Source organism: Theropithecus gelada, chromosome 9, assembly GCF_003255815.1.
Source record: "Theropithecus gelada isolate Dixy chromosome 9, Tgel_1.0, whole genome shotgun sequence".
Classification (NCBI taxonomy): domain Eukaryota; kingdom Metazoa; phylum Chordata; class Mammalia; order Primates; family Cercopithecidae; genus Theropithecus; species Theropithecus gelada.
In genome coordinates, this window is record NC_037677.1 from 57,924,584 (window position 1) to 57,951,711 (window position 27,128).

General features: G+C 44.8%; 1 protein-coding gene across 2 annotated transcripts in view; it reads right to left on the reverse strand.

The window, feature by feature from the left end:
- The window catches only part of LRMDA (leucine rich melanocyte differentiation associated), a 1,136,440-nt gene that overhangs the window by 500,407 nt on the left and 608,905 nt on the right, over positions 1 to 27,128 (reverse strand). For both annotated transcript variants that reach the window (XM_025397503.1, XM_025397504.1), the window contains 2 exons: positions 17,140 to 17,279; positions 5,559 to 5,676 (listed from right to left, as the gene is read on the reverse strand). In XM_025397503.1, coding sequence (XP_025253288.1) covers positions 5,559 to 5,676; positions 17,140 to 17,279 — 258 coding nt within the window. The remainder of the gene's footprint in view (positions 1 to 5,558; positions 5,677 to 17,139; positions 17,280 to 27,128) is intronic.

A 27,128-nucleotide genomic window follows, 5' to 3' on the forward strand; every position in this document is an offset into this window, starting at 1 on the left:
AGCACACAGCTTCGGATCACACCCTTGCCTCCTCCTGAAATACTACCCAGTGGAAAAGCCAAGGCATGGTGATTGTGGTAGTGGTAGGTTTTCCCATCATAAGTAATCCTGGGAAAATCCTTTGGAAAAACAAATATGAAGCCCAGAATCTGTCTTTTCTGCCACTGTACAAGTGGCATTAACACACTGTCTAAAGATAATGGTTTTTTTCCTGCCTTTTCAGGTAACCACGTTGACTGAAGTAATTAGAACGTATACAACTTTTTCATGATAGATCTTCCAATATGCTCTGCTGTTCATGGTTCACTCCTTTGATGAGTATTGACTGAGCCTCTGCTATTGACGAGGTACTAGAGATACAGAAAATAAAACAAAACACAAGGTGCCTGCCCTCATGGAGCTGGCACCCCAGGGGTGAGCAGCTTCCTTATCCCAACGAGAAGCCAGTTTCCTTGTGAATCATTCCCTATCTTCATCCTAGATGGCCTTTTGCATGGAAACCCACAAACACAGACACAGATGGATGAAACTAAAGGTATCCAGGGGAGTGAGGACCTAACTCCAAGTGTCAAGGGCAGGACTGTGTAGGGTATTCGTGGGAGCAAGTGATTCTCAGACCCAAATAGTTTCCAATTTTCAGTTTAGGGGGAAAGAATAAGAGAGACTTTTGGAAATGCATGTACTCCAAAGTTTATTTCTTCAATACAGGGCATCTCCCTCCCTCTCCTTTCTTCTCTGTATCACACACACACACACACACACACACGCACACACACACATACACAATACCCCACCCTCCCAAGTATCCAAATGTAGGCACACACACAAATATACAAGCTACAACAAAGTACACAAATACATAAACTACACATCATGGCAAAATCAGGTGGAAAAATCAGGAAAGGAAATCGCTCACCACTTAGAAGCTGACTCTGGTGTATGCATACCTTCCAGAACATGCATATGTACACACACACAGAGACTGAAGCGGGTATACACACCTGCATGGGAAACAACATATGTTTGAACACACTGTGCCCACACAAAGAAACAAGTGACATGTTTTCAAGGACATCTCACTACTCACAGACATGGTTATTACCACATCTGGCCTATAAGAGGATGGACATTAATGCAAGCAAAACAGAAGCATCAAAACACTTTCTAATGTTGGCTGTGGTTCTCAGCTGCCCCCACAGTTGCCCTCCCCAGGCTCCTTTAAGGTTCTGAAGATTAAACAGTTGGTAGCCAACTTTATATACGTGCCCGTAAACAAGAGGGCTCAGCTTTAAATAATTATGTCAAAGAAATGACAGCTATGCTCTTTGCCAGAACAGGGATGAATAATTACAAAGTCAGGACATAATTAAGCAATTCTGACTGTTGGATTTTTGAGCTGTCTCTCTGATGTGCAGGGCTGGCATGCCCACCACAAGCGTCCTCCTGGAGAGGCCTCTGCACCCCTTTGATCTATGTTTCCCAGTGCAGTGAGGGGCTTAACATTCTGGTTACTAGAAGGCTCTTTCTCTGGGGGCCTGAACCTTCTGTGTGTCCAGTGTGGTGTTCTCTGTATTAACAATGGCATGATTCAATGGCCAATATTTAATAAAGTTATATATATATATATATATTTGAATTTTGGGAAATGACAAAGCCTAGCTGTTGCGGGTCCATCAACTAATCACACACACACACACACACACACACACACACACACACACAGAGGAAGTCTGGAAGCATCCATTGTAGCATCAGCGATCACTTCCTAATGAATGACAGCATCTTTCTCTACAACAATCAGAGCTCAGACAGAAGGCAGCTTTGAAACAACAAAAGCTAAAAGGCAGCCACGGAGAAGAAATGTGTCATCATGGGAGAAAGGGAGCAAGGACTTGCACTGAAGCGCCAGCGCCTGCCAGGTACCCAATCAGACCTCTGCAACATCAGGCCTTTATTATCTCCTGCATGGTTCTGCATTTGCGTCAGCTGACAGCACCCAGACTGCCCGTTCCCTACCTCCAAGGCAAGGGCTGTGATTGGAGAGGCACTTTCCATTCTCCCAAATTCTTTATGTCAGGAATAAAATGAAAATAGCTCCCCAAATCACGGCCCCCTTGATCATCCATCAGAGCATTCTGCTGAATAAGCACAACAGGCCTTGGCTGCCCTGGAAAGGACAGAAGCCAGCTTGAGATTCCGATTCCATCAAGAAAAACAGGTTTTCCCTGAATGTGCTCAGCACAGCGGCAGCAACACATGGAAAGGAAATCGCTCGTCTCTTAGAAGCTGACTCTGGTGTACACGTACCTCTCAGAACATGCATATGTATATATACACAGAGACGGAAACGGGTATACACACCTGCATGGGAACAAACATATGTCTATACACACTGTGAACAGGTGAGAACCAGCCTTTTTAATGCCAATTTATTAATTCAGCCAGGAGCTCATCTGGCCTCTTTCTTTCTACGAGAAAAGTACCACTGCCTATCTCTGAAAATAACAGACAAAAGGGAACTAACTGCCTGCCATTCAATGTAGGCATCCAGTTCGATATGAAACCAAAAACACAGAAGAATCGTCCTGAGCACTTGAAGAATCATGGCATAAATTGAACACTTAACCGGAAGCCCAGACCCCCAGGGGTTCTGGTCCCAATTCCATGAAGCCTCAGGAAACTGCACCCTCTCCCAGCTCCCTCATCCATGAAATGAGAGCACAGACTAGGTGATTTCTAAGTCCTCTTTGGTTTGGAAATCGTGTGACTACAGAACAAGAACCAAATCATCGTACTTTGTAAGAGCACTATGTCTCTCTCCTCAAATAATTAACAGGTCTTTTTTCAAACTTTTGTTTTAGTTTTGAGGGTAAATATGCAGGTTGGTTATATAGGTAAACCTTGTGTCATGGGGGTTTGTTGTAGAGATTATTTCATACCCAGGTACCAAGCCTAGTACCCAATAGCTTTTTTTTCTGCTCCTCTCCCTCCTTCCAACCTTCACCCTCAAATAGGCCTCCATGTCTCTCGTTCCCTTCTTTGTGTTCATGAGTTCTCATCATTTAGCTCCCACCTGTAAGTGAGAATATGTGGTATTTGTTTTTCTGTTCCTGCATTAGTTTGCTAAGAATAATGGCCTCCAGCTCCATCCATGTCCCCATAAAAGATATAATCTCATTCTTTTTTATGGCTGCATAGTATTCTATAGCGTATACGTATCACATTTTCTTTATCCGATCTGTCACCGATGGGCATTTAAGTTGATTCCATATCTTTGCTATTGTGAATAGTGCTGCTGTGAATATCCACACGTATGTGTCTTTATGATAGAATGATTTATATTCCTTGGAGTATATACCCAGTAATGGGATTGCTAGGTCAAATGGTAGTTCTGTTTTTAGCTCTCTGAGGAATTGCCATACTGCTTTCCACAATGGTTGAACTAATTTACACTCTTAACAGGCTTTTTAAAGCTTAATACAGTTAGTAAGGATATTGGAGTCAATCATATAAACATGAACTAATTCTAGAATTGATTAGAAACTAACTGGGAACTCTGAAGGGCATTTCTGCTGATGTTGCTAATGACTCAGAAATAGCTAATGCTGGATTTTAAGGAGCCAGTCTCAGATGCTTTCAAAAGCAAGGAAGGATTTCGATTCCCCCCACCTCTACTCAACAGAACAGTCCTGCTCTTACCTGTTTTCTTCATTTAGACCTTAGGAGATCCACAGGGTAAATATTTAGCTCACTGCTCCAGGGGTGAGAAAGCAGAGAGAAAAGAGTGTGGACCCAGTTGTCAGACACAAGGTAAACCTCCAGCTCCATAATTACTAGCCAGGTGACCTGGGGCAGCCCAGTTAACTTCTCCAGCCCTGAGTTCCCTCACCCATAAAGCGAGCCAATGACCCCTTCCTTCTACTTTAGAGGATGATGTGAAAACTTGTAGATCTATGCACCAAGAACCTTAGAAGAATGGGGGGCGGCATGCATTGAGTGCCCCATCCAGATATGGAGGTTACTACATTTATTACCCCTTCAGATTTTGTGTGACAACATCAAAGCCAATGATCACAGGAGAAATACTGATCTACTCTGCACACAGGTATACACATGTATACAGATGTATACAAGAAGATGAGATATGTAGGGTGGACAGGTTATTTATAATAACCCAGGATATTATAGAGTTCATTTGTTGTACTTTTGCTTGGTTTGGTCATGCTGGCTATCTCTGAACTGTTTTCACCAAAAACAAACAAAAAGAAGGCCAAGAAATAAATTATTTCATTTGGAAAAATTACAAAAGCTAGAACAACTACAGGCAGTCGTGTGCAATACATCAAACCTGTGCCTCGATAGGGAGCACTGTTAACACTTTAATAGCTATGAAATGAATCACTCAATTAATTTCCCACATGCTGAAAGAGGTAACAATACATTTATCTGCCAGTAATATACACTCCATATCATACATTTCCACAACTGCTAGCAATTTTATTCAGCATAATGGAAAATAAGTTGCACCTCATGGATTCAGGGAAAGAAAGTGGCCTGAGGTCTGCTGCCAGCAGAGCAACTTGATGGAAGATGTTTCATTGTTCTGTTTTGTTTTTGTTTTTTCTTTCCCCCCTTTAATCACTTCCAATGCATGTGCAGAGTGCTGTAAGTCAATAGCTGAGGATAAACTAGACTTCTAGGATATCAGTGCCAGCGTTTTCAACACACAAGCTGCAATCTCATGGGAGGTCACACACAGCTCCACAGAGCTTCAAGGCAGAAGGTTCTCCAAGGAGGTCATCAGGGGTCATTGAGTCCATTCCCCAGCCTCTGGCTTCACTGAAGGACTCCCAACTCCTCCCAAAGAGACAGTCATTCATGTTGTTAAAAACTCTCCTTGTGTCTGAATCCAAGACCCCAAGCCAAATCTCCACTGCCTCATCAGAGCTGCCATTAGGATGACACCAAATTCACTTACAGACTCAACTGGTAAAGGAGAGGTCAGTAAACACCATTCTAATCAGCTCTGGAGAGATACACGTGGGGGGCACATGCCAGCCTAGGGACACATTGTCAGAAAACATCGCCTTCCACACTGATCATATCTCAGAGCTGTGGAGCCCTTGCCTGTGATGGAAGAAAATCACTCTTCCCCAGCTTCCCTTTGGGAGCAAACAAGAAAGGCCCCCTCTGAAGTACTGGAAGAATCCCACCTACCCCAGAAGCCCACTCATGCCCAGTGCTTTCCTTTTTCTCCTTTCTCAGCTGCAAACCTGCAGAGGCCCCACTTAGTGAATATCTTCAAGAAGGAGACCTGCAGTCCCCTACAGAACTTCACCATTGGGCTATGCATAGTGCTGCTTTATTGGTAAAACAGGAAGATCCAATTTATACCTAATCCTGTTTCAAGTTTGGCTAACAATGTATCCATGGAGGGACTCTTCATGTGAGATCCCAACTGCATTCTAAACACTTGGAGGACATTCTCCATGCCCTGGGGTGTAAGCACTGCCATGAGATGTAAATCCCTTGTGAAGAACAGCGAGTAGGCAGCTCACCTTGGGCTTCACCACCTTCATGAAGGCTCCTCTGACCAACGCCTCCTCTCGTTCTTGTCTGGTTACTTTCTGGGCATCCAGAAATTTCAAGTTGGGCAGCTTGTACAGAACAAAGCATCTGGAAGACAAGAGTCAGAGACAACTCAGGAAGGTTTGTGTGGCAGCCTCAGAGATCCGGACAGCTTGTCAGATCTTTAAGAATCCACACCCTCCGGTCTTCCAGAACTTAGACCTTGGCTGCTCCTCCTCTCTTCTTTCACAAAGAATAAACAATTGCTCCTTGGAGAAGTCAGAATGGTTCTATCTTACACAGATGCACAACTAAACATTAGAAGCACACACTAATGGTATACTAGGCTCAAAGGTAAACACACACACACGTGGGTTAACCAGTAGCACCCTATCAACATATTCCCTTCCTTTCAGTCTGGAAAACAGGCTCAGCTTCTTGGCTACATAGAAGTTCTCAGTAAAATAAACCTATAAATTAATTGTACCCTTTACGTCACTGCCATTCCTATGGGTCATCTGTATCATAGAATGTAATGACCTAGATGACTGTGGGCTACAAGTGAGGAACACATGTAGCTGAGAAATGCTTCCTTGAGAAATCAGGCAGGGGTCTTAATAACTTTTTTGCATCATCCATCGATAATACATGTGGTTATTTCCATACTTTATCCTATGAAGATTATCAAGTAGAAATAGGGGAGTTAATTTTTAGGAGATACTAATGGCCCAACAAATGCTAGGTGCTCTCCATTTCCCTGGAAAAAATCTTTGGCATACATACGGACTCCAGAAATAAGCCAATGACTGCTAGTGTAATTAACTATCCTCAAATAGGTATATATGGAGTTGACAAGAATAACCACTTGGCCAGGGTATAGTTATATAAATGCACAAATAAATGTATAACAGGTATGGATATGTGTCTATACTTCTCCCTTATCAGGGACAGTCACTAACCAAGATGCTTTCCATCAGGTTCCATAGTCCATCAATCAAACAAGTGAATTGTTTCCACCCCACTCTGCTTATCAAGAGGTGAGCACCCAGTGTTAAGAGCAATGGGCTATCTCCAAGGGAATCTGTCATTTCCTTCCTACACCCAGCCTCCTCAGCATATACTCATCTTTCAAGCCTCATCTCCTATGAAGGTTTTTTTGTATACCTCAACCCTACATTGCTTTCTCCCTTCTCAGGACTCCTAGAATATGCTATCAGCACCTTACAGGCTAACATTTTGTTGTTTTCTAATTATTTTCTTGGTGTTCATTAATGTCCTTACCCAAACTATAAGCTTCTTGAAGGCAGGGACAAATTTCTTTGCTCACTCTCACCACATCTTGAAAACTGGCATTAGAATGGAGTCAATAACATACTAGTTTATTTCAGTTGCACAGCTATTTCTTGATCACCTACTATGCCGGGCCTTAGGGATACAGATGTGATTACAACATGCTTCCTGTTCTCAAAGGTGTTCTCAGTGTAACAGAAATTATACACTCACATGGAGAAATTAGGAATCGGCATAGCTAAGTGCCAAGACTGAGGTTATGCATAGAGTGGTTATGGGAGCACAGAGAAAGGGGTCTACTGACTGAAAACTCAATGGAAAAGGAGAAATAGGAAATCTCAAATGGGCATCAAGGAACCACACCTTAAAGCAACCTCGGATCATGAGGTCAGGAGATCGAGACCATCCTGGCTAACACGGTGAAACCCCGTCTCTACTAAAAATACAAAAACTTAGCCGGGCGTGGCGGCGGGCGCCTGTAGTCCCAGCTACTCGGGAGGCTGAGGCAGGAGAATGGCGTGAACCCGGGAGGCGGAGCTTGCAGTGAGCTGAGATCCGGCCACTGCACTCCAGCCTGGGTGACAGAGCGAGACTCCGTCTCAAAAAAAAAAAAAAAAAAAAAAAAAAAAAAGCAACCTCAAGCACCTAGCTTTTCCTCAATGAGGATATTACTTGGAACAGCGTGACTCATCTTCACTGGAGCCTTGGGATTCCAAGGCCACCTTCCACATTCATAAGGTGGTCTCTTTATTGGTGGCAGTAGCAGCCTATCTGGAGCAATTGCTGCAAATACACCAGCTGCAGTAGGGGCCGTTTGCTCTGCGGAGCTGGCAGGAGCCAGAAACAGGCGGGAAACCCAAGCTCTCCTGAGTTGATGGGGCAGGAGCCCCTGCTCCCATGTGCAACTGCAGCTGCCCACTCCAATTTCGGAGCAAAGTTGTGGCCAAGCCCAGGCACTGTCACAAGCTGGCTGGGTGTGTACATGCTTGGAGCAGTACTGAAACACCAGCTCCCTGACACCTTGGCCCCCTCTGGACTTTGGGTGCTGACGTGCACAGCAAGGAGGCCAAGGGGCAGCTGAGGAGAACTCAGCATGGGCCTGCAGGCATCCCTTGGCACAAACAGCCTAGGTGCCATGGGCACTGTAGTCAGCAGGTTGATGGCTGGCAGCACGAGGCAGACAGGCTCCTAGGTGGAAAGGGGCGTGTCTCTGGTGAAACCCCACCATCAGGCCAGGGGTGGCCTAAAGCATAGGGGCTGGCCTGCCAGTTTCACAAACTGGAGTGAGAACTTAAGGTACTTTTTCTGGGCCCTGCCATGGCCACCCATGGACCAATCAGCATGCACTTCCTTTCCTCTGAAGCCCATAAAAACCCCAGACTCAGCCAGACTCAGGCAGATGATGGAACAACCTGCCTCTGGAAAGGAGCTACCCACTTTGGGTCTCCTCTCTGCTGAGGGCTGCACAGACACTGAGATGACCTGCCTGCAGAAAGGAGCTACTCACTTTAGTTGTACTGAGAGCTGTACTGCTGCTTAATAAAGCACCTCTTTGCCTTGCTCGCCCTCCAGTTGTGTGCATACTTCATTCTTCCTGGATTTGGGACAAGAACTCGGGACCCACCAAATGGTAGGACTGAAAGAGCTGTAACACAAACAGGGCTGAAACATGACCCCCTGCTGGCCACATTGTGGGTGATGAGACAGAGAGAAGAGCTGTGGCCCTTTGGGGAGCCCAGACCTAAGAGCTACCCAAGCCAAGGCTGTGACACCCTCTTTGGGGCTCTGTGGTTCCTGTCATCTTCAAGCTTCCAGGTGCCACCACATTCCCCCGTGCCTGCAGTGGAAGCCGGTTGTGGTATGCCTGGTCCAGATGCAGCCTCCTAGGGACCTGGTGCCCACGCCAGTGCCTGGAACTGCCCAGCCCACTGCTGCCAGCATGCCTGGCTGTGTGCAGTGGCCAGACCCTGTGCTTGCTTGCTCATGTACCCCTCACAGCTCCACACCTGGCTCACTCTTGGCAGCCATGGGATCTGAACCGGTAGCACGAGCCAAGTGCAGCCCGCCAGGCTGAGTAGGTGGAACAAGCCCAGCAGGCCCAAGCAAAGCTCAGGCAAAGGCACCACCAGCCACAGAGGTTTCCAGCTGAGGAAGCAACACCACAAGGATGCAGTGACATTATCACCAAGTGGCCTGCATATGCTTATCCAGGTAAAAGACTTGGCTGACCACCCCAAAGCCAGAGAGAATAGTTTAGAGGTCTGCAGGAATAACCTTCACAGGACTCATTGTTAAGGTCAAAATATTATGAAATTCTTTTCTTCCTTCAGAAATGTCCACCCCATGCCTGATGTCCTGGAAATTTGACTCTGGCTACTTCCTGTTTCCTCCCTGGCCTCAATCTATTGTCCTCTTTCCTACCCTGGGTTCTCCCTTCCCTCTCCAAATACCTGCTAACTGCACCCAAAATCAAGAAAGTGCCACCAAATGCCCAAATATATTTTCTTTTCTTTCTTTTTTTTTTTTTTTTTTTGAGATGGAGTCTTGCTCTGTTGCCCAGGCTGGAGAGCAGTGGCATGATCTCTGCTCACTGCAACCTCTGCCTCCCAGGTTCAAGCAATTCCCCTGTCTCAGCCTCCCAAGTAGCTGGGACTACATGTGTGTGCCACCACTCCTGGCTAATTTTTGTATTTTTAGTAGACAGGATTTCACCATGTTGGCCAGGCTGGACTCAAACTCCTGACCTCAAATGATCCACCTGCTGGGATTACAGGCATGAGCCACCACCAAATATCTTTTCTATCCTCCAGTAGAGCTCCCACCGGCCTCAGTCAATGTCAGAGAAAACTTCCATCTTCTGCTTGTAGCAGAAAAGTCTTGATGACAACAGACTCTTTCAAATAAAGACATGTACAGACAGAAACAATATGTCAGGAGTGACGCGCAGGGAGTAAAGACACCCACTAAGTGTAGGGTGGGAAAAGATGAATATTCAGGTGAAGAAAACATCAGTATTAGAAAATCAGCCAATGTTTAACGATGGAGTGAAAGATGCCTTCACGGGGCTGGCAGGAACCACGATGACAACAGACCGCACATTGTCATTTTGCCTCACTTTGGATCACAGCCCTGAAATCAAAGGAGAAAGAGAGAGAGAGAGGTGCTGGCTTTTAAGCTAGTTAAAAATTTTAGATGACAAAGAGCTGCTGTTTTCAGATCACTCTTCTTATACAATTGAAGAGACAGCCCATGACACAGGCTGCCAGTCACCCCCTGAAATAAGGGACGACTTGGCACCCATCCCGAGGGCCAGCCTGAGTTTCCAAGTGGATGCTGCTTGGAGAGGTCTGAGGGACACTAGGAGGACTTGCCCCAAATAGTTCCATCTGAGATTCAGCCCAGGGTCCAAAGTTCCTTCACAGAGGTGTCTTCTTTCATTTACTTACTCACACATTCACTCGTTCAACAAGTAATTATGGAACAGCTACTGCCTGTCAGGACCTGAGTCAGGTGCCAACATGAGATAAGCAATACGGAAGATCTGTGCTCTTTCAGTGAGCTTCTATTCTTGCACAGTGGTTCTCAAACGTCAGTGGGCATCAGTATTTCCTAGAGACTTTCCAACACACAGACGGCAGGGACCCATCCCCAGAGTTTCTGATTCAGTATTTCTGGAACTGGGCCTGAAATGTACATTTCTAATATGTCCCCAGGTGACGCTGATGCTGCTGGTCCTGCTGAGAACCAACGTCCTCGTGAAAATAACACCAAGAGGAACAATAACTTTGAAATTAGGAGGGTGGTGAGGCAGCAGTAAGAGTCTCCTTCCAGTTCTGCTAAGGCCTGCCCTGCCCCAATGCCTGCAGTACACAGAGCCCAGCCAGTGGCCATGTCTGCCAGATCTTCTTGCCCCTTGATGGCTTGGAACTGGCTCCAAACATTAATGCCAAGTGATAAGTCAGTGGGCTTCCTGCCTGCCTGTCCTTTCGTGGTCCTGGGAGATCTATTTCCCTTTGTTCTAGGTCATGTCAGGGTGTCAAAAGCCACAGCTTCAATCCTGAGTGTAATACAAGTTTGCCATAAAAATACAAGAGAGGATTCCCGAAGCCACAGAATGAAGGCTTTTACAATATCAATTCAACCCTTGTAAATTTAATCCTGGGTTATTTGTTGCACCAAAATCTCTTTACTGTGATGTATTACTTAGTTACTGGGGTTATCACAGCCGTATCCTAAAGTTGCATAGTACATAAAACATTTCAGTTAACAATGCGGGAAGGTTAACTCCCCCAGATAACCTGCAATCACAAGGGCTAGTCCAGATGACATCCCTCTGTCAGCTTCCACGAGCTATTGATGGTTCAATCAGTTTGTTTTGAAGGTAAAGTACAACAAAAGGGCACTAAACTTATTCAGACTGTCAACAGGGGCTATCGGGAATGGGGTTTGCAGGTAAGTAATTCTGGGTATTTTAAGGCTATTATCAAACAGCAATGGTTGAAGGAAGAGACAGCTACTAATAACACAGAAGGCAGCCATCATAAACCACTTTATGGCAGAAACCCCCGTCTATAAATCCTGCGACACCCGGAGACAGCTTCAGATTTATAAAACTGCTTGTTAAGCCAGGGCACTGCTTAATGAAAAGAGATCAGTCTAAGTTCTAAGTCTCACGTCCCTAGCTCCAGAGGGCAACTCCAATTTTCCTGACCTTCTCAAGGTGGCTGGGGGAAAGCCCCCAGGGCTGGGGGTGGTGAAGGGTGGGGGTAGAGTCAGAGGTGCTCTTGGCTGAGATACAGAAGGTGGGGTTATCAAGAAGAGAGCAGGGATCCTGGGAAGGTGCTTAAACACCCATTTGTCTCTGTTTGGAAACAGATTTCCTAAAACTGAGAGACCAGCACATCGAGCTTTTCAGGTCCTCTTTCTTTTCACAGAATGTTCCATTTGCTTAAAGGACTCCTCTAAGGAGAGAGCTAAAACCGCTAGGAGGAGAAAAGGAAAAGGAAAAATACTTTTTTTTTTTCCTTTCTCTCCAAAATCAATTTTCTCTGCTCTAGTCCTGACACTCAGGCATTTTTCATCCAGACCTCAGAGAGAGAGGAGGATGTTCTTTCTCCCTGCCTGTAACCGTTATCCCCAGGGTGATGCCTGCTCCCCAGGAACACTGCACAACCACAGAAAAGCTCAGATGGGCCTCCATGGTCTGTGAATGGGGTTGGCTGCCATGTTTCTTTCTCTGACACGCTATTCAAGAAATACCAAGTTTCCAGTCCATGAGGGCACTGGGCATGGGGTCATTGGAAATTTTCTTCCATTTATGGCAGTCTATGCTTCTTTGCATTATTTCTTGCTGCCTTCTTGCTTCCATCCTTTGGAGGCAGGAAGACATGGTACAAGCTACTTGGTGCCCTACCTGGGACCCCGAAGGCAGCAATGGGTGATCTGTGCCATTCTCAAACTTTCACAAAGCTTGACGGGATAGTTGAGTCTGCCAACAAAATATCATGCTTCCTCACTGTTGACTAGATTACATTAACTCAATTTAATAGCACTGGTTACCTCATGCTGAACAGAAGCCCTGATAAACTGCTCAATGTATCTGTTTCATAATAATAATAAAGTTAGCAATGGCTTCAGTGCAGTCTATTTGAGAGACCAAAGCTTTTAAAGCGTTGGGGAGAAAAATAAAAGGAGGGGAAGTTTCTGTAACAAAAAGCTTGGGGACTAATAGCATAGGGAAAGAGGCCAGACTCTGAGTGTATCTTGCCCTGTGATCTTGGTTCAGTCTCTGCTGCCTTTCTGAGCCTCAGTTTCTCTATCCATGCTGTGAAGGGGATGGGCCAAATGATGTCCTTCAAATGTTACCTTGCTTGAACTCTATGTGGCTCAAAGTTGACTTACAATAAATATGTCCATGTCGTCCTTTCTTGTTATTCCAATTTCCTTATATAACCACCCCCCAACACCTCCAAGTAAATGACGACAGTGAGAAAGTCAATAAAGACCACAAAGGAATGAACAAACACTATGAGTGGAATAACTGCAGATGCTCAGAGAGATGACAATGATCTCACTCTAATGAGCCGAGGTGAGCTCACCTACAGCATTCATGAATGCCTGACAACTGGCAGAGGCCAGCTGATTTTCCTCACAGTTCACCGGCAGCATGTTTGAAGTCTCTGTGCAAACAATACACCCACAGGACAGACCAAGGCCCTCTACAGAGGGTAACCGGCAATTACTCTGTGGGCTTCTGTCACTTTGATCTCTGGGTCGTGACCTTTGCTTTCTTGTGATCTTCAAAGCCCAGATTGTAGATTAGCTGGAGAATGCTCACTGGGTTATGTAAGCCACAAGTTTTACAGCTCCTATTCATCTGGGAAATGGTGGCAGCCCAGAGAGACCAGACGGCGGAGGGTCCCTCCCTCCTTCCCTTTGGCTGAGTGCTGCAGACACTGGGCAGGCCCCAGGGCTGCTCCGTGCAGGGGAACAAAGAAAGGGTGTCACGTTTTAAATAACTGAAAGTTGTAAGGAATACAGAAGGGCCTACACGGAGGAGGGAGGAAAGCAAGGCCAACCAGAGACTGGAGTGGCAGGAGGGGATGAACGACAGAGGGTTCAGTGACAGAGGAAGAGCTAAAAGACCATGAGATCAACTCCCTTATCTGAAAGGTGAAGTCCAGACTTGTCTACTGTTAACCTTCAGTCCATTGTTCTTTCTGCAGCAAAAAGAAAAAAAGAGATGGCAAGGGAAGCAAGAAATAGACCATTCTGGGCACCCAGCTTTCCCATATTGATTTGTTATTTTGGCTAGTGTTGAAATCCACAAGGGGCACCAAAGTGGTTTCTTAGTAGCATGGTGGTCTCTCCAGCCAAGACTTGCACTGCTGTTCTCTTCCTGCCCAAATCCTGGAGGCTGCTGATTATCACATTCACCTCCATTCAACATTCATCCCAAAATAGCAGCATGGTGTGTACACACTGAAAATCACAGACAGGTTTAAGCTCCTATAATAACAGGGCCGTGGACATTTCTCAGCCATGAACTATGATGAATGGCAAAGAGAAACCCCAGGCATGGTTCTGCTCCTGCCCCAGTGAGGCCAGGGTGCTACTCAACAACTTGGTAGTATGTTCATGCTCACATATAAGTTTAATGAGCCTGTTTTATGGTGGGGATGTGTGCCAAGAAAATCCAACTGGGTGCACAGGGGGTAAGTGAGGAAGTGAAAGGGGTGAATGTAGGAGGAGGGGAGGAAAGACTCCATAGAAACTCAAGCTCTGTGATGCCATTTCCAATAACTACACAAATCGAGTCACTTCCCATTTCTGGTCCAGTGGTTGGCCACAACGTGACCTAAAAACTGGGCTGACCTCTTTGAAATCAACATCTCCCATGGAAATGAAACAACAGACACACTTGTTTTGATGTATGGCTGGGTGACATATTATAAATATTACATCACATAACCACAGAGGATGCCAATCAATAAGAAATTTTTTCAGACAGCACTAAATGAACCATGGGTTCTTGCTTCTGAATACAGTCCTTTAAGGCTCCTAGTATTGCTTAAATGATTAATAGAAGACATATTGTCAGAAAATGTACTTAAAGTGAAAAACAGTAAACTGTAGAAATATCATTCATTTTTAAGCAATTTTCTAGTGAAAATGTCACATAAATTTACATAGAGGCTCTACTATTAGGCTCTGGGTAACAGCTAGAAGGAAGGCAACCCTCATGCTTTGTGGATGAAGGGCCAGGAAAATGTTTTACCAAAAGAAAAAAAAAAGGCAGCTGCATTGCTTTGTACAAACACAAATGCCACAGGAACTCTAGAGTCAAAAGTCATATTGCAAAACCCTAAAATTTCTCAGTGGCAAATGGAGCACAAACTCGAGGAAGGACAAAGCGAATCTGCTTACAGACCATAGAATGGAGCTATATCAAATACATATCTATATCTTCCATATACAAGTGTGAGCACTCATCAAATCAACAGTAAAAAATAAAGATATTAAATGAATAAAAAATTTAAATGTGCTAGAGAATCAGCCTACCATTCCACTCTTCACCCAGTTGCTGTGCAGTGAATGTGTAACTACGTGGGAACATATTTACTGCTCCTTGTGCTGTTCTTAGTTCCTGTTTCTCTCGGAGTGCAAGCATCTTGCCATCATTGTGGATGATGTAAATTTTCTAAGTTAATTTTGTGAGTTATGATTTTGGTTTTGTATGACCTCCAGAATATAGCCTCTCATGGCAACTTTGTCATATGTGTACTCACAAACCACCTCCCTTAGCCGCACCCCTCAACTCCTTCCAAGGGAACAGAACTGGAGTGGGGAGGATGGGCTTGGAGTGTGCCCAGGCTAGCCCATGAGATAGACCACACTTGTAGAATCCAGCCCTCCCTAAAGACTCATGACCCATAACCAGCACTTGGATTGAGTCTGAATCATAGTCCTTTGCTTATTAGCTGCATTTGTTAATATCCAAATGGCTCTGATTCCAAATGGGCAGTGGGCATCTGAGATGGCCAAATATCCCTGCATCTCCCTATAAGTTCCTAGCTCCTGAGAAGGAAAGGTGGTTTCAAGCCACCTCCAGAAAAAAAAAAAAAAAGGGTGCCAAGCCCTTTTTTCACATCCAGCACTACTTTAGGTATTGATGAGGCTTCAAGAGTCAAGACAACGCAGCTCCTACCCACTGGAAGTCATTCTCTAGATGTGGAAATACATGAAGAAGTGAGAGAAATACACAAGATAGAATCTATGAAATGGTGTGAGACAGTAAAGGAAGAAATGGAACTGGTTGGGAGCAGATTGTCTCTGAATTCTAAAGCCAACTGGACATCAGAAACACCTATGGACTGTTGTGTTGTAATTGCCACCAACTGCATCAGAAGACCTTGGATGACTCAGAGGCAGATCCTTGATTATGGAATACTGATGTAGACTGTCCTCCCATTTGAAAGGTCTCACTGGCAAAGCTGGACTCCACATCAGATCTTCTGATCTGACCCCATACACCTTGGTCTTAGTGCTTTTGCTAATGCGACCAGTTACAATAGAAAAAACAAATAGTAATTATTTGAGAGCTAATGGTACACAAAGAAAAGAAAAAAATTTTTCTTAGCTTTTCTTTTCCTTTTGCAACCTCATAAGCCCTGTACTTGAGACCAATCCCTCTCTACCTCCCTCATTCTAGAAAAAATAACAAAAACATGCCTACATGGTTGGCTTCACACGTAGCTTCTTGGCCCCATGAATGAATGAATGAATGAACAAGTACATGAATGTGTGTGTACACATACATATACATATACACATAGATGTATATATATGCATATATACATATACAAAATTTATTAAGTTATTTTTAAGAGTTATTCGGGTGGGGTGTTTAATGAGAGCTTATGTCATAATGGAGAAAGAGGTCCATGAAAATGTCATTAAAGCATTTACAAAACAACAATCCACAATGAGAACACAGACAATTTTAAATGAAGAAGGAAAATTAAGTGACTTTGGTAAAATGGGTAAGACCAAAAAGACTCTCTAAATGATTTTGGATCAGGGCTTTTAAAGCAGATGGTTGAGAAGTAGACAGAAGAATGAAAAGCATTTCTACTTGGAGCCCATCAAAGCGCATGGCTGGTGGGCACCACAGCATAGCTCTATGGTGGAGAGATATGGGCCTGTGGGACTTCATCTTTAGATTGTCTATGAGCTCCCTAAATTTTGCTGGGAAGTCATCTCTCTCTTCAAGGTGATGCTGAGACAGACCACAGAAAGATCTTGCAACACAGAGCAGGGGTCAGCAAGTTACAGCCCATGGGTCATTTCTGGCCTGCTACCTGTTTTGTAAATAAAGCTTTACTGAAACAAAGTCATGCCCATTCGTTCACAAATTACATATGATTACTTCTGCATTATGAAAGCAGAGCTGAGTAGCTGTGACAAGTCCATATAACTTGCATATTAAGTATTAAGTATTAAATATTAAGTATTAAATTAATATTAAGTATTAAAATACTTAATATCTGGCACTTCACAAAAAAAGTGGACAAGGCAATAACTTTTCATCTTTCTTAATTTTTGTGACCTCAACCAAGAGAGACAATGGCTGTAGGTTACCAAAAGGTAAAAGTTTAACATTGTCATGGGAAGCCCACTGATGTTTACCAAACATCTACTATGTACCCCAGAGTATAATATCATCCCCTAAAGCTTCTCTTTTTCCCTTTTCCCACCATGCTCCAATCCCTGGACACTCACCTGTATCTCTTGTAGTCTTCCTCATCCTTTTCCAAGCTGACCAGTTCGTTGGGACAGGCCACGTTGCCCAGCAGACTGAGGTACTCCAGAGCTGGTGTCACTTCTGCCAAGTGATCCAGCAGGTACTCCAAATCAGTGATGTGACAAAGGTTAAGGATCTTGGTCCAGGAAGACAAAAGGCTTAGCAAGGAGCATAGGCCATGACTGACAGGCGCTGACGAGTCCAGTCTGCTCCTGTGAGGCCTCAGGGTGGGCGTTGAAATCACTTCGGCTGTGGGTATATGGTATTGCTACTTTTTCACTCCCACTGTTGGGAACACAGCCCAACTTTTCGCTAGGCAGATGAGACTAAGTCCAGATCATTTGAGGAAGAATGAATAAACTTGATTGTCTCATCATATTTTTCTTTCCTCTATCGTTGTTTCTAAAACACACTAAAAGAGAAGATTCCATAAAGTAAAATAGTTTTGAAATATGCAAAACCATAAAGCTTAATTCTTTTCTAGTAATGAAAACAAGGGCTGGGCATGGTGGCCCACACCTACAATTCCAGTATGTTGGGAGGCCCTTGTAGGCAGATCATTTGAGGTCAGGAGTTCGAGACCAGCCTGGCCAACATGCTAAAACCCGTCTCTACTAAAAATACAAAAATTAGCTGGGCATGATGGTGGGTGCCTGTAAACCCAGCTACTCAGGAGGCTGAGGCAGGAGAATCGCTTGAACCTGGGAGGCGGAAGTTGCAGTGAATAGAGATCATGCCCCCAGGTAACAGAGTGATACTCTGTCTCAAAAAAAAAAAAAAAAATCCCAGAAAAAGAAAACCAGAAATTATTTCAGAATGCCTCATTAAAATATATTGTTTCTCTGTTAGTGAGGGAATTAGAGAATGAAAGAGAAAAGTCAGAAGGGGGCATGATGGGGGAGATTATTCCAGGAGCCATCCTCCAGTGGGACCCACTGTCCAATCACAGCCAAACCAAATAAGGCAAGAGCTATCGATTCATAGAACCACAGGTACTGGAAAGGGTTTAATGACAACTTAGTCCCCAAACTAACTCCTGGCTTAAGCCACATACAGACAAGCTGAGCCTAGGTAAGGTGATGATTAGATAGGCATGCCTGGTTAGGCTGTGACTTTGAGAGACACATGAGAGAGGAGTTAACCAAGTCGGCAGATAAAAGGGGGTCCCAGCCAGGGAATGGCAGCAGAGCTACAGGAATAAAACATACAAGGGTAGAAGAAATGCCACATGCAAGAGTCAAAGACTCACAGTACAGTTCCCAGAAGTGGGGTCCACTTGAACCTAGGAGAAGGTAAAATCAAAGAAAAGGGATGTTCTTGCTCTGTGAGGATGTTAACTAACCTTGGGCTGTTACACAGATTTCCTCATACTTCATTTCAACTTGCCACAGAAGAATGAATTCCAAATCCAACCAATGTCTGAATCAGGTCCCTAAAATATTTGCCAAGCGGTCACCACAACATAGCAAATTCCATTTCTGACAACCATAACGGTTTTTCTTTCCCCTGGAATTGAATCTTTCTCTAACCTCTACTCACTGACCCAATTTAACTGCTTGGGGTCACAAACAATAAGACTTCTTCTCTTCCACATGATGAACCTTCAGATATTTGAAGCTCACGTGTCTTCCTTAAATCTTTTATTCTCCAAACTAAGTTCCTTCAAGCATTCTTTGTACACATGCTCTGCCACCATCAGATGCAAGGCCAAATGCTATACCCTAGGTGACAGCAGCCAGAGACAATGAGAAGCAGAGCACAAGCAAAAGAGGGGAAACTAACAAGAGAGGAGGAAACTAGCAAGAGAGGGAAACTAACCAGAGGGGGAAATTAGCAAGAGAGGGTAAAGTAGCAAGAGAGGGGAAAACTAGCAAGAGAGGGGAAAACTAGCAAGAGAAGATAAACTAGCAAGAGAGGGGGAAATTAGCAAGAGAGGGGAAAGTAGCAAGAGAGGGGGAAACTAGCAAGAGGGAGAACTAACAACAGAGGGGAAACTAGCAAAAGAAAATTATGAGCACACTCATTTGCTGTTGGCTTCAATTCACCAACATCCTCCCTGTTTCCTAAACAAAGACAGAGAAATGGACATGGAAGTTTGTTTTCAATCTCTCAAATCTTTTACAAATAACATCCAGAGATGGCCACACAGGAACACTAGAATGAGGAGGTGAGAATGGGAGTTCATATAGAGACTGTAGAGAAGGTCCCACTAGGGGGATGAGGTTGGGAGTACAGAGGGATGGGTGGCCAGGAATCAAAATCCCTGGAGACAAAATACACTCACTAAAGTTCAATCATCATACTCTTCAGGAAAATTATTTAAATGGAGCCAATTAAAATGACAGTGAACAATTCCAGGGTAAGCTCAGCTTTTCCAACAGGTTCTATCTTTGAACACTTCACAGTCATTACTACAACAACAACAACAAAACAAAAACAAAAACAAAAAAAAACAAAGAAAAAAGTCTCATTGCTAGTATTGCTCTTAGATATGGGCATAGACACCTCAGGTGCCCTGTGTGAATTTCAAGCACCCTCCTCAGAATGTCTCAAGTCCCCTCCAACACCCAGGACTGGATTCAGGTAGAGTACCCCAGGCCTGGACCTAGCCCTGGACCTGCACCAGCCTCAGTCCCAGGCTAGGTTTCTCTCCTTCATAGCTTGTTCCAACTTTCTAGCCCACTCATGCAAGCCATCAGATGCTCCAAGGAGCACTAGGACTCATGTCTGGATCAGGCTGTCTTAAAGCCTCAAGGCCAGGCCCTTGTTCCAGGGAGGGCAGCCAGACAAGCTGACTACTGCTTCTGGCCAGCACAGTATTTCTTTTGTGGAACTGCAAGAGAGGGGGCTACCAGAATGGTGCTGACATACTGACTTGCAGTGATTCTAATTATTTATGTAGACAACAGCCCTACACGACTGCGGGAAGCCCTCTCTACTGCAGATGGAAAGGCCGGACCAAAACCTACTTTCCTCTTATGAAACATTCCTCAAAGCTTGGCTGCTTTTTGTATGTACTGTATGAAGGTGGGGATATGCAGGAATGGAACCCCAAACTGGCAAGGCTTTTAAGTTGAGGAAATACTGGACAACTGAGTTGGATTGAAATGCCAGTCATTTCTCAACATTTAGTGACAAGTGAAAGAAGCCCAGCCAGCCACCATTGTGTCCGGAATTGGTGGGTTCTTGGTCTCGCTGACTTCAAGAATAAAGCTGCAGACTGCTGGGGTGAGTGTTACAGCTCTTAAAGGCAGTGCATCTGGAGTTGCTCGTTCCTCCCAGTGGGTTTGTTGTCTCGCTGGCTTCAGCAGCAAAGCTGCAGACCTTTGCAGTGAGTGCTACAGCTCATGAAGGCTGTAAAATTAAGGACCCCAAAAATGAGCAACGGTAAGATTTATCATAAAGAGCGGAAGAACAAACCCACAGTGTTAAAGGGAACCCAAGCGGTTTGCTACTGCTGGCTCCAGCAGCCTGCTTTTATTCCTTTATCTGACCCCACCCACATCCTGTTGATTGGTCCATTTTACAGAGAGCTGATTGGTCTGTTTTGACAGAGTGCTGATTGGTGCGTTTACAATCCCTGAGCTAGACACAGAGTGCTGATTGGTGTATTTACAATCCTCTAGCTAGATGTAAAATTTCTCCCAGTCCCCGCTAGATTAGCTAGACACAGAGCACTGATTGGTGCGTTTACACACCTTGAGCTAGACATAGAGTGCTGATTGGTGCATCTACAATCCTTTAGCTAGACATAAAAGTTCTCCAAGTCCCCACCAGATTAGCTAAATACAGAGTGCTGTTTGGTGCATCTACAATCCTAAGGCTAGATATAAAAGTTCTCCAAGTCCCCATCTGACTCAGGAACCTAGCTGGCTTCCCCTATCAGATACCACACCAGGACGGGGCAGAGCTGCCCACCAGTCCCATGCAGTTCGCCTGCACTCCTCAGCCCTTGGGTGGTTGATGGCACCTGGCTCCACAGAGGAGAGGATGGCGCCCGTCGGGGAGGCTCGGGCCATGCAGGAGCCCACTGTCGGGGGCTGGGGCATGGTGGGCTCCAGGTCTCGAGCCCTGCCCCGCAGCAGGCAGCTGAGGCCGGGTGAGAATTCAAGGGTGGTGTGGGCGGGCCGGCAGTGTTGGGGGACCTGGTGCAACCTCCGCAGCTGCTGGCCTGGGTGCTAAGCCCCTCGCTGCTGGGGGCTGGTGGGCTGGTGGCTCCCAGTGCAGGGCCCACCAAGCCCGTGTCCACCCAGAATTCACGCTGGCCTGGGAGCGCCACTGGCAGCCCTGGTTCCCGCCCGTGCCTCTGCCTCCACACCTCCCCGCAAGCAGAGGGAGCCGGCTCCGGCCTCAGCCAACCCAGAGAGGGGCTCCCACAGTGCAGCAGCAGGCTGAAGGGCTCCTCAAGCGTGGCCAGAGTGGACCCCGAGTCTGAGGAGGCACTGAGAGCAAGCGAGGGCCACCAGCAGGTTGTCACCTCTCACCTTGTTCAGGGAAGTAGGCCTAGATTAAGTTGAGTAAACCTTCACATGTAGATCTACCATGGAGCTAATAAAGCTCATGCATCAAGGGCTTCTTGCTTGCATAGGCCCCTTCCAATGCCCTGGGAAAGACCCTGGTAATAGAGTCACATGATCATGTGATTTTTTTTTTTTTTTTTTTTTTTTTTTGGTAAAAGTAGGTAATTTACACTATAATCTGTGGAGATCACTGTCTCGCTCCACTAGGACTTCTTCTACCACATTTTCCCTTCAGTTGGGTGACAATGGGAGTGTCTATGGGAATCCCCACCTAAAGGGACATTGCGTAGGACTGACAATTATGACTCAGTGGGGGAATATTTGTACAATTTGCAGTCACTTCTGTGTCTAATTAAATTGTTCCAACAGTATCAGTAGGAATGGCTTTCAGTAATACTCTTACTATCCACCATATTAATACAAATATGCAGGGACCAACATAAAACTGATGGCAAAATGAATAACAAACTCATCAATTCAAAGAACATTTAAGATTCAGTTGTTAAGTGTATGTATACATGCCAAACATCGACACACACACACAACTTGAAATGTCCTGAAATCTTTTTTTTTTGAGACAAGGTCTCACTCTGTCGCCCATGCTGGAGTGCAATGGTGTGATCTCAGCTCACTACAACCTCTGCCTCCTGGATTCAAGCGATTCTCGTGTCTCAGCCTCCCAAGTAGCTGGGATTATAGGCGCGCACCACCACACCCGGCTAATTTTTGTATTTTTAGTAGAGACCACGAACTCCTAACCTCAGGAGATCCACCTGCCTCAGCCTCCCAAAGTGCTGGGATTACAGGTGTGAGCCACTGTGCCTGGCTGAAATGTCCTGAAATCTTATACAACTCCTATCATATATGAAAGAAATGTGTAAGAGTTTCTCCAACATGTAATAATCCTAAAAGTTTTACCAATAATATAGTGGTGAAACTACCAACAACAAATGGTGAAACTGAAAGAAACATTTCTAAACTATTTTAAAAAATCAATTTTCGATCAACTATGCTAAAAGAGGGAATTATTCTCTCTAGAAAAAAATTACAAAATTTCACCAAATAATGAAGCTATGAGAGAATTTGCAGGAAAAAAGTAGGAAAAAAGTTTCTCTAGAGGCATATCTTCAGTAAAGATTGATACTTTTCTAGGTATTTTGACATCTGTGGAATTTATCAACTTAAAATTTTAAAATTTCCTTTGATACAGTTCTATTCCAAATAAATATCCATTTCATACCTAATTTTGCATTCCTAATTATATAGTCTTTAAGAGGGCTCCCTCAAATTACAGAGGTTTCACACTCCCCAAAACCTGGATCTGCCCCTGGGCAAAACCTGAATCTGCCCCTGGCCATGAAGAAGTGGATAATTTGAATGCTTTGATCATGGGACTTTCTTGGGCAAGGGGTCTGCAGGTTCCAAGAAGCTTCAGCCATCCTTTGCCAATGAATCCAAGAGATTTCTAAGAGCCAGCCTGCCTGCCTTTGGGTATTTTGTATGGCAGAAGTTCCATCTTCCTAAGCCTTTCATATACCTACTATAAATGATATATTTGGCTGAGTCAGGTGGTTTCTCCCAAATCCACACCAAGCAGGAAGCACTAGCACCTCCTCCCTGCATGCGTGCTGTAGACCAGCCCTTCACCTTTATGTTGATAGCACCACCAGAAGATAAAACATGAGAAGTTTTAATTGGTTTCTTCGTCTCCTGGGTCAGCAAGGACAAACACAGCCTTGTCTTGCCTGGTTTTGAGATCCAAGATAGAACTTGTCACATTTCTTTTTTGTCAAGATTCATAGAAAATTGACCAGAGGCAATCTGTGGAAGAAACCTGGTGTCCCTGGCTAATCAAGACCACTGCAGTGGGGATCATTTCAGGGATTCTCCTAAGGGTACCTTTTTTAAAAATGTGAAGCTACCTGGCACAGTTTCATCTCTCTCCAGCTGGGTTCCCGGCACACACCTGGCTTCCCTCAGCAAGTCTTCTCCGGGGTACTTAGCGTTGAGATTTTTTTCAGTGTTGTCTGTAGAAAGTTGCCATTGCGGAGCCCAGCTGTCATGGGGAGGCTTGCCAAGGGAGATTTTCTGCAGAGGGCCCAAGATCAAAGCAGCATCTTGCCTTGAAAGTTTGGAGCATGAGGGAGGAGGGAAGCCTTCCAGGGTGTTCCAGTTGTGCGGGTCCAAAGTTGTCTCCCAGGTGAGAATGGACACATCCCTCCCTCTGGGCTCAGCTGCGGGTCAAAGGGCAGCCTCCATAACTACTGGGATGATTTTAACCACAGCTAATCCTAATGCTGGGTTTTTGCATACCAAATATACAGCATAATGACATATCTCATTTTTATTCACATATATCAGAAATTTGTCATGCCCAAATAACAATTAAGGAAACAGGGGTTAACGGTCACACAGCCAGTACATGATAGAGTCTGGATTTAAACACAGGCCCTAAAGAAACTGTATTTCTAGAGGAAAAAGTGACTCATAATTTCCTAACACAAAAGCAAAATTTAAACCACTGGAAAATGAGGGTTCCTACATGTTTCTGTGGGAGAGCACAGGTGCCATCACCGGGCTATGTGCTGTGTACCTCAGATCCTTCCTTCCAATTTGGGCTGCTTCTTTTGAAGCATCGAGGCATTGACTAACAGTAAAATATGCCAAGAAATTGTAAAGTCTTTAACAAAGTGATTTCCCACATATTATACCATTTAAATCTCTCGACAATATGCTGAAGTGTGTGTTACCCATTTTATAAAGAAACTGAGGCCCCTGACAAGGTGTAAAGACTTTCCTAAGATGACACAGCAAATCTTTCCTAAGATGACACGGAAAATGTCTAAGGGAACTCCAGTCCCACCTTTGACTTGCTGGAGTGGTCTCCGTGCCACCGCCCAGCTGTGTAACATGTAGCACCATACTTTCTTCCTGCTGGCACTATAATTCAAACTCATTGGCTATTCAGTACATGTGCTGAAGCAAAAAGGGAGACAGAAGATGAAGTGCGATTCCAAATAAAATCTGCTTATGTGCCCCCCACACGCCAAAAGGAAAGTAGAGGTGAATCATTTGATTGTGCAAAGGTTAAGTACCTACATTTTCCTGAATCTTCAGTTGGTCAACCTTACTTGGGGTTGATTATTCAGACATGATATGGCTGAGACCACTACCAAATATCCCACCCCTCCTGGTGGAAGAGTCGGGGATGGTGTGTGCATGCTCATGGATGGGCGTGTGTGTGTGTGTGTGTGTGTGTGTGTGTGTGTGAGAGAGAGAGAGAGAGAGCGAGCAGTGGGGAAGGGGTTCAAGTCCATAACCAGTGATTACCTGGCCAGACTCAATGAACCAAAGAAAGAAAATGAGATCCCTACAAACCAAGAAATGAAGAGGTAATCTCAGACAACCAGGCTTTCAGATATACCAGAGCAGGACATCAACACTGAGGGCTGAACACAATGAGAAAAAGGGCTGGTGGAAAAAGATGGGAGGTCCAGCAGGAGGTATGCAGATGGCAGGAAGGCATTGACTGATGAACACAGAAGGAATTTTCCAGATGTTGGGTCTGGGCTCTGGAATCTCTTTTAAGAGCGGACTCCTGGCAGCCCCAGCTGGGAGCAGGACCTTGCAGAAGCAGGCCCAGGACACTGACTCCTCCTGTATCTGGGCTCCTCTCCTTGTACAATGATTGCCACTCCTTTGGGTTTCAGAGTCTGGAGCTGGGAATCAGCATACCTGGGTTCTAGACTAAGCCCCACTACTGACAATCTATGTGACTTCAGAAAGCTCATGCACTCCTAGTTTTTCCATAAAAATGAGAAGAATTATTCACCAACAGTACCCAACTCATGGAATGCCATTAGGGCAATATTAAATTGTGCAAGTCAAAGAAGCATTCTACACTCAGAAGTATATCTGTACTCTGGCCTTGGTTATAATGTGACCCAAGTCAAACCAGATGAGTTTACACAATTCTCTAGGATAATAATAACAACAATAATAGTAACCCTTACATAGCACTTACTATGTTACTAGAATCTAATATGTCTGAGATACTTAGAATAATCTTCAAAACAACCTATGGGATGGGTACCAGCATTGTCTGCATTTTCAAAGGAAGCCAAAACATAGAGATGTTCAATCAATTGCCCAAGGCCATGCAGAAAAGTGGCAGGTTTAAGGTAGAAGCTCAGGAAGTCTGCCTTCAGAGCCTGTTGTTCTTAACCACTGTGTGATATTCCCTCTTGCTAAAGGATCAAAGAAGCCAATGACCCAAGTGGCCAGGGTCTAGGAACCTACAGCATTATTATAGACACATTTAACTGTGAGTTAAACCAAAGTGGAAAAGTCTAGATTTTACGTGGTAGGTGGGGTGAATAACCATTTTACATATGCCAAAAAACAAACCAAAAAAATTAAAAATGAAGCAAATTTCACAAAAGGATTCAAGATAAAACCTCATTTGGCAGCAAGCTTCCTAACATGTTTAAAGATTCAATTTACACAAAAGAGCTAATACTTTTTCAGGAGGTCAATAGTTACTTGTTTCTAGGGCTCCCTTTATCACAAATAGGAAGTAAAATCTTTTTTTTTTTTTTTTGGAGACGGAGTCTCGCTCTGTCTCCCAGGCTGGAGTGCAGTGGCCGGCCGGATTTCAGCTCACTGCAAGCTCCGCCTCCCGGGTCCACGCCATTCTCCTGCCTCAGCCTCCCGAGTAGCTGGGACTACAGGTGCCCGCCACCTCACCCGGCTAGTTTTTTTTGTATTTTTTAGTAGAGACGGGGTTTCACCGTGTTAGCCAGGATGGTCTCGATCTCCTGACCTCATGATCCACCCGTCTCGGCCTCCCAAAGTGCTGGGATTACAGGCATGAGCCACCGCGCCCGGCAGGAAGTAAAATCTTAAGGAGACAAGATGCCAATGCCAAGGTCTCCTGGGTAGATTGTTGCAGAAATGAGTTATGCCTCTTTATATGTACACTCTATGCAGTCCCCTCCCCAATTTGTTCTACAGTTGGTATGTGACTTGCTTTCATCATGGGACATTAACACATATGATATAAGTTGAACTTGAAGACTACTTGTACTACGGGGCTTGTGCTGTTAGAATACTCCTCCCATGTGAAGTGCCTTATGCTAGCCTGTTAGACACAGGTAGTTTAGCCAACACCCAGTACCAACCTCCAGACATATGAGTGAGGTCATCTTAGACCATCCAGCCCTAGTTGAGCCTCCAGGTAGATGTGGTTGCATGAGTGACCCAGGGTAAGACCCGCAGAAGAACCATCCTGCTGAGCCCTGGCCAAACATCTGATCCATAGAATTGTACATATTTGCTGTTTTAAGCCACTAAATGTTGGGGTGGATTATTATGCAGCAAAAGCTAATGTATAGAGCCCATATCTAAAGCATTTCATGGGGTAGCAATAACAATATGGAACATAGAAA